We start from the raw sequence: 8,798 nt of genomic DNA, 5'->3' as shown, positions 1-8,798 counted from the left end.
TCATGCTACATATAAAGTGCTTTTGTTTTAAGCGTGCAGTGTTAGCAGAACTTTGCTCATGCAGTCATAATTACGAGACAGAAAAAGCACAGGAGTCCCAAGGTTTTCAAAAAATCAAAGCAAGAAAAAAAAGGACAGCAACCCAAATATAAAATACATACACACTATAAACAAAACAGAATCCTGTCTTCTGAAAACAAATAGGCTTGGAAACAACGACATACTCAGATTACCAGAAATAATCACAAGAATTAAGTGTCTCTTGGCCATGAGATAAAATATACAAAAAAAATGTATTTGATCATCTTCCATAACTGGAAGACCCACCACGACCAGCAAAGATTTCTGAATGACACTCAATCATATATGACACTGAGATACAATTTAACGTTATAGCCACAAATGCACACCCCTCGCATAAAAAATTGTTATGGCAAGATCTACTTACGAGTTCTTTTTTTTTCATGCATTCCAGCAGCGTCTGAAACAAGTGAACTGCTTCACTTTGACCAAAGTTAAATGTCTTTTTGATGGTTGAAATGATTTCAGGCTCAGCACCCTCAGGAACATTCCTGAGATTGAAACAAACAAACAGGAAAACACACTGTGATAGATGAGCACTAAGAACAACAACACGTTTAATTAGTTTCAGCATGCCCATTCAAAGTCCTGCTATCTATAAACTCAGTACTGTTTCAGTGGCCAAACCTTGGGTAACCTTTAGAGAGAAGTAAAGGTTGCTTACCCTACAATTTTCTACGGCTGCCTCTTAAAAGTAACTCAGCTTCTCTCCTTTTGCCTCCCATTCCCAGTTCTGCGATAGGCTCAGCTGAAAGATTTTGACACAAAATACCAAGTTCTCGCTCTCTGAACAAGACCTGCTTCTGACCTCGCTATGGACAAAGCTGGGTTTACAACAGTCTCACAAAATTACTGCACAGAAGTTACACTCAAGGTGTATCCTCTGATTTAGGATATAGGTGTGTACACCTTTCCCATCCCTCTTGTAAGTACCGCTAAAGCAAGCGCACGCTACAGAATTTGGGGCGACTGGTACAAGGTTTGTGGGAGGAACCTAGAACCCAAAGAGAAGTCTTGGTCTTTATCCAGAGCTATTATTGCAGCCAACCTGGAAAGCTGCACCACAGGCAAGATTACACCCAAATTCAGTAAGAAATGGTCTCAAAACCCACCTATGTACGACTGATAGCTCGGCTAGCAGCGTTAGGACTTACCCTCCCTCCTCCGTTTGCTTGTGAACATACGCCAGTATGTCTGCAGCTCTCCCAGTTCCTTCACAAACTACCACCGGCACAGGAGGACTTTCCTGCAGGAAGTCTAAAACTGTGAGTATGACGTTGGGGCCCCCTTCAAACACAAGTGCCACCACAGGCACACCTTGGCCAATTCCTGAAAGGTACAAGTAATAAAAACCAGACAATGTTGTAAGTGTATAGGGAATGTTAGCATTGACTGCACATATTTAATAAATCAAATATGTCCCTTCTACTGAAAAAAAATTTAAAAGGCAGCCTGCCAGACATTTTAACTGTGGCTAATGCAAAGTTTCAAGCACTGTTTATACTTTGGGCTGGGGGGGAGAGCACTGCAAAGAAGCTGATAAATGCAATGGAATACAGTACACAAAACAGAAGAGATTCTCCATGGAAATAATCCTGAACCAATGCAGAAAAGTGAACATATTTTCTTTAGGGAACCTCCCTTCTACCTTCCAACAAACAGTGTCCAAACATGACAACACCGATACAGTTTGAACGTAGTTACATGGAAACCCTCTACTGACAGGGAGTATTGCAAAAGCATTCCTAGAAGAGAAAATGTGTTGCTCCATAACTGAGAAAACACCGAAAGAAGTCATGGCTTCTTTGCACAAACACAGATGATGTTTTACAAACTCAGTTGCCCTATTGTGAAACTGCAAGTCACCGGTGTCAAAACCATGAATCAATCAGACCGGTAAGGCCTGACAACACACTAATAACTCAAGTGACATACATTTGCTGTATCAAAGCAAAATTGATAACTTTATTCAAGAGAACCACCCTCTGTGGTCCCAGAGAAATCCTAAATCTACCAGCAATACCTAGAGGCCAAAGCAGCAGTTTTCATTTGTAAAATAATCGTTCAGACTTCAAACATAAACAAAAGACTAATTTTTCTATTTTCTCATTCGGATGTTTGATGCAAGTACCTTTTTCATTAAACCATAGTAACGCTCAGCCCTCAGGCATCAGAATCACTTACTTGCATGGATCCGTTGCAAATTAATAGTTTTTTCCAGTTCTCTCCGCAATTTAACTTCTGCTCCATACTTTCCAACCGTTCCATCATCCACCAGAATGAAATGGGAGTGGAGGTTATTTAGGACATTTAATTTACTTAATGGGTTCAACAAGGTTTGGTACGGAGCAACCACCTAAGTATAAGCACACGGCAATGTCTTTTACTTATAAAGATGCAAATTTGTTTCTGTGAAACCACACTTTTTGTCTAGAAAGAGTAATGTGCCTCAATAAGGCCTGACACATATAAGCAACTTATCACCCTCTGTACATGTGAATTTTCTGTAATACGTCAGCATTTTTGTTATTTGATTCAGTAATATTAGGGGGAGATTAAGAACTTGAGAACAAGCTCCTCCTCCAGCACATCTGCATTTTGCAACTTGTTTACACTAACGATCTTGCACAAGTCACAGATGTCTATGTATCCTCACAGTAAAGCAAGTATTCCAATGATGTAAAGGAGGTGAAAGAAACACGCTTGGACAGATTTGTCAAAAAAGTCAGTCAGGTAAATCGTTATTTCAATGAGGTAATTTATCCTTACATCTCTTCCAACAAGGTCGTTTCTGTTTTCAATCACTCCCCAGGGAGCAATCCCAATAGTGCAAATCTTTCGAGATGATCTGGAAGCATGTTCTCTTAGAGCATCACCAACATGTTTTGCAACACCTGTTTGTGCACAACAAAATTTCAGTGTGTTGAATGCCGCATCTTATTAAGAAAAACAACTGTTTACTAGTTAACTGGGTCTTTAAGGATCTGAGAACTTATTTGACATAACACCAAAGAAAAAAAGCACCACACTACATCTACTAGAAGGAAAAAAAGTACTACGTATCCGTAATTCAACAAAATAAACATTAGCCTAGTACAGACTAAAGACTTTCCAGTACATTATTGTATTTGTTTCAATCCCATTAATGTTTTCCTCTTGCAGTTTCAAAACCAAGAAAAAACAAAACACTAAACCAAACTGAAAAAGTCCCCCAAAAAGCCCACAACCCCCCCACACACCCCCCTTTGTGCTGTTTCTCTCTGCAGGATGAAACAGCAGCCCACTTCCAACTACATACAGTCAAAACGCATTATTCTAATTTCACTTGACCAAACTCCCTCAAATTTACTTCAAGTTGAAGCTAAGCACCCGTTAAATCTTTTGGCTCTTACAAACCATAATCCAGTTAACCGTGCACATTCATTGGTACTTCTTTACCTGTGTTCACTCCTCCAGTTATAATCCAGGCTCCTGTTGTTACTGCAGCTTTAATAAGACCTTTGCCAAGCAACTGTTTGATGCGTGGGTGCAGTTCGAATTTCTGCATGCCCCCGTGTACAGATATAACAAGCTTCGGCAACTCCATCTGCCATTCTTTAAGCATAAGTTGCAGAATAGCTTCAGGCTTAGTGTCATATGACAATCGCACATACTGCGGGCACGAGAAGAGAGTTAAAAGGTTCTTAGAAGAAATCATCACGGAATCAATGGGTAAAAAGAACCACCAGGGTGTATTTCAGGATATATTATCCCATTCCTGGCTATGGAAAAGGTAATTCACTTTCTCCAAACACAGCAGATGCAATAAATGAACAAACTTACTTCACATCCTCCAGAACTGAGGATAAGACAGCCAGCAGTTTTGAAAGCAAGTTTTGGAAAGGGAGCAGCTACAGAAAGATTATGTTGTTCCATCTAACTGGCATGGTGACCTAGAAAAATAAGCCTTCATGAAAGCACTCGATGACCTTTAAATTAGATGAAATTCAGACATATTTTGAAAGTTCCACTATCTACTGGAGAGGCTTGCACGCCGCTTGTGAAAAGCTTTACAGAAAGACAATTGCTGGCTTGTCCTTCCTGATCCCTGGTGGGAAGAAAGCTACATTCTTCAATAGGAAACTTGAAAACTAGCAGCTTTTTAACTTGCTGTGTTGAACAGCCTAAGATTATGTAGATCGTTCATCTTTAATACAATAGAGGAGGGGATATTAAGCAGAAATTAAGCCCTACTTGCAACAAGTTCTAACTGAAACAGCACCACTATTCCAATAAACTGGTTTTAGCAACCCCACTAGCACGCTGCAGGAGCAAGCACAGAAATGAGTACAGGCAGCTTGCTATTTGTGTGCTCCCAGAAAAGGATTCGCAGTATTTTAAGCTATGCTAAGCGTACAAAGGAACCCAAACGCTGCTATTAGGAACATGAAGGAGTTCTGTTAGGAGCCCGTCTCTCCACAGAGATGACCTGACCTAGTCACTGGCCTCCCCCTGAGGGTTCTGCTGGCTGCGTAAAGAACACCGTTCCCTCACCCCAGCACTTCAGTTTGCCCACAGCAGCCGCGCTGTGTCAGAACTCCTTGCAGCTTAGAGCTGCAGGACCATCAAATCATTTCCACTGCAACTTGAAATCCTTTACAGAATGGTTGTAGAGAATGTCTCAGAACCTCCCTAGCCTCTCCAGAACATGCGTGCTAGTGAATTAAGAGGCGGTTTCCAAAATTTCCATTTATTGCTATGCTTGGTTTTAACTAACACTCTCTCACAAAACCCTCGGTTATCCTATCAGTATGATTGTGATTTGATAAATTTGAACAAATCTACTACAGAAGCATATTCCGCATCTGTCCATAATGGGAAGTGATTTTTCAGAGTTTGAAAATGATGAATAGAGAGTTAATACAGTAGATGTAACTTAACAGGTCCTATAAAAATTTAACAGTATTGAGTAAGCAAGCAGCACAGAGGAGTAAACTGCATTTTTACATCTGAAACAGCGGCACTGAGTTCTTCATGTAATGTTTTGCTGAAGTGATTATGCATTCTTATCACCATTTGCAATTTAAGGTAAGCCTGTACACGAATACAATGAATTCCGGTAGATCTGAGCAACTTTTGTTACAAAAAATAAGGAAGTTAGAAAGAATTCAGATCACAATTTAAAAAACACTGGAATAGGAGGGCGGCACTGGTTTGTCACAATCCGGGTGGTTGTTTTCAGCCTTCAATTTCAAATGTTAAATGAAGCATCCACCATCTCTACCAACTTGGTTAGAGTAAGAAAAAAGGAAAGGTCACACTTGCCTTAGCCCTGTAAGAATGAGAGCCACCTTGGAAGTTGATGACACCGTAAGCATCAGTAGAGGTCTGTTCTGTATGTTTTTCCACTGACCATTCCTCTATTTCCTGATTATAGTTCTCACCCAGCTTCACATCGGAGTATTTCATAGCAAGACTTGCAGTAAAACAAGCATGTTGTCTGACCAAGCGACCACAGCAGCACCTGCACCCAACCAGCATTTAGAATACCTGAGTAAATACTATTACTAGAAGGCAAGAGAGAAGAACTTTTTTTATCTGTAACAGAGCTAGGTCACATTTAGAAAGCAAAGATTCTATTATATAAACCTCTTTTCCAGAACAAGCTTTATTGTCATAAATATTTATAGCCAGAATTAAAGACGGTTTATAATTGTGATGCAAAATATTGAAGCTCACTGAGATAGCAAGTTGAAGGCCAGAAGAAACTGATTCTTTGAAGCCAAATAATTTATATAACATTTATAAATGTGATCTATGTACTGCAGACAGTTCTTTATTCATGAGTTATATTTGTTTTATATCTAACCTTTCACCGACTTGTCATTTGCAATATTGATCAAAACTTTTTTAAAACCCTATTATGAAAGCGCTTATTTAATGGAAAAAAATATTCATAAATATTGTAATTACAAAGAACTCTTACCTGACAAGTTGCTGACAAATCTGACATCCTGGAAGGCATCTATATAAGAAATATTTAAAGATATGAGTAAACTTCAGTTTGAAGAGGGGGCGGGAAACAACACAGATGGACCAGTCGCACCTCTTCAGGTGCTTACAGAGTGATCACTGAACAAAAGTCATCTCCAGCAAACGGAAAATATGCTGCCCCAGTTTGCCAGTTTTTAACGTGGTAGCTTGTCTGTCGGTGGTTTACATGTCTGCAGTATACTCGGCAAGTAAAAACGCATACACATGCAAAAGCTTCAGCCCCGAGACTTCAGACGGGTTTCCAGGCTTTGAACCATCGACATCTGAAGCTCAGGAATATTTCAAACAGGATTATCTGCAGTACTCAAACTGACACATTTTGCTAGGTGCTGAGAAGTTACTTACAGACCAGCATTTTCTGAACTCTATAGTTCTAACTGTACATAGTTGCACATATTCCACAAATTCATCCTTCTAATATACATCCAAGTTGACCTGCCTGTGCGGGAAGGTTATTTGATCATTTCAGAGTTGCATGTACAGAAAAAGATGTATGTGAGCAAACCTTATGCCCTAGCGTCTTTACGTGAAGTTTATTCTATAAAAAGAATTCCTTCAATACCTTCCATGTATTCCTGCTAACAGCTTTCACAACATTTAAAACTGGCATAGCAGATGAATGTATAGCACTGTTTCCTATAATTTTCATAAGCAGTTATTAACCAGTTATGGTTAAGAGCTAGAATGCAAAACCATACAAATACAGATGTTCTAAATGGTTTTCAGACTTTGAGCATAAACAGTTGTTTAATTTTGTCTGCTGTAGATATTACCCTGCTATTAGTCATTTACGTTTTTAATACTGAACTATAGCTTTAGATCTTCTCTAAGTTATTAATCTATACGAAAAGGCAGAGAGCAACAAAACATACCAAACACTCCCGTCTACATTTGATTCATTTACGTTTGATTCACAAACAACAGCAAGCCATTCTTAGAAACTGAGGGAAAAAATCTGATGGGAAAGTTGTAAAGTCCCTTGTTGGCCTCAAATGGGTTAAACTAAAAGGGCAAGTGTTGAAGATCATTTTGTTCCTTGTGAAATGCCCTGGAAATTTTAACAGCTTCCTAATTACTTTGTTTGCATTTGCAAATTTTCCATGTGCTACAATCGTGACTATAAATTCTAAAAGCTTCTCGTGTCACATGGTTTCATGGAATGTGGTGAATTATTTACAATAACTTAAAATTTTTACAGCATTTACTTTGTTCTTTTCCTGCCTAAACCAAAGTTCTTAACAGAAAATAATACTCTGCCCCAACAGAACAGATTTATCACTTTTTTGTGGAAATGTCTGAGATAGAAGTTTTCTCAATTTCAGAAAAAAGGTTTCTCTCCTCCTCTCAAATACATGAAGCAAAAAAAGAGGTTGATCCAAAATCCCTAATAACAACAGTAAGCATTTTGGGAATATAAATACCAATTTAAAATACCAATTTTTAATCTATTTACAATGTGCTTTATTTAATCTGTGGCACAGATGCCATGACTGTGCACACCAAATTCAATCATTGTAAGAACTCTCAAATTACACCTATTAATTACCTATACCTATATTATACCTATACCTGTTTACCTTAGTGATGGTAAACTCTACCAGTTGCATGTGTTAGAGGTATCACTAACACGCTTGATTATACATCTCTAATTTAGCAGAAGGTAAAATCAGCACGAGACATGCAAAATATTCATTAGTCTCAGCCTCCACTCTAGAAACTTTATTTCCCCATTTCTCAGTCTCATTTTTTTCCCCTTACAGAACTTCAGGATGAAAAATTTCTAGATACCACATCAAACCTTTTGATATCCAAACTGTTCTTTTTTTATCTATCTTCTCTGGAAGCAAATGTTTCTTCAGCCTTTGCTTTGAAATTTTTTTTCTGCCACCATGATTCCTGTTTTTCTTTTTTTCTTCTATGAAATCTTCATCCTTTTTTCCTGCACTGTCAGATTTTTTTTACGCTTTGTCCTACACTCACACTGCTGTCTTGAAATTCCAACAAGGGATACCTCTATGAGGAACTCTGACTTCGAACTATGCCACCAAAAAAAAAAAAAAAAAAAGAAAGAAGAAAGACAAATTAAATTACAAAACCTCCACACTGTAGACACACCACAGCCATCACTAGGAAAACTGGTAAGCAGCAGCAAAGAACAGGGGAATATTTTTTCAAGGTTTCTGCAGTGCCAAAGAACTCTCTCTTTACAACACTGCCTTTTTCTAATTTTTAAAGAGAAGCAATGAATTCTTGCATCATTTCTCATTTACCTGTGGGGGTCTTTTGAACTTGGTATAATATACACGCACTCCCTCTTCGTGAAAGTATTTTCTATCCAGGATTTCTGGGACTGAAAAATAAAAAAGCGTTAACAGTATTAAAATACAAATCATGTAACTTTGCAGTGAAAAATGCTTTCTAAGGAAACAAGAATTAGAACAGGAGGAGGTTATTTTATTTAAAGATTAATGCAAGTCATGTCTAACAAAGAATTGTCATGTAATGTTTTGTTGTCTCTCAAAAACTAACAAAAACATATACAACCCTATAAAAGCATCTCATGCTCCCTAGAAGTCGATACAACCAGAATCATTACGTAACTTATTCTACATACAAATCCCTTAAAATTCAAAGTAAGATTTTTCAAAGGTAATATTTGAATAGCAAAAATTTGCAATATGCAT

At 38.2% G+C, this 8,798-nt stretch overlaps 1 protein-coding gene across 1 annotated transcript; it reads right to left on the bottom strand.

The window, feature by feature from the left end:
* Positions 1-1,231: 1,231 nt before the first annotated feature.
* LOC104513661 (transient receptor potential cation channel subfamily M member 7-like) lies at positions 1,232-8,458 on the bottom strand. Its single transcript, XM_010157098.1, has 7 exons — positions 8,385-8,458; positions 6,047-6,085; positions 5,386-5,584; positions 3,520-3,733; positions 2,851-2,975; positions 2,266-2,437; positions 1,232-1,410 (listed from the first exon to the last, which is right to left on the bottom strand). Exons 3-7 carry the CDS (start codon positions 5,527-5,529, stop codon positions 1,232-1,234), a joined length of 834 nt encoding a protein of 277 aa, XP_010155400.1. The 5' UTR covers positions 5,530-5,584; positions 6,047-6,085; positions 8,385-8,458.
* Positions 8,459-8,798: the final 340 nt, after the last annotated feature.

The sequence above is a fragment of the Eurypyga helias genome, unplaced genomic scaffold, assembly GCF_000690775.1.
Source record: "Eurypyga helias isolate BGI_N326 unplaced genomic scaffold, ASM69077v1 scaffold17748, whole genome shotgun sequence".
Lineage (NCBI taxonomy): Eukaryota > Metazoa > Chordata > Aves > Eurypygiformes > Eurypygidae > Eurypyga > Eurypyga helias.
This window is presented reverse-complemented; position numbering and strand designations above follow the sequence as displayed.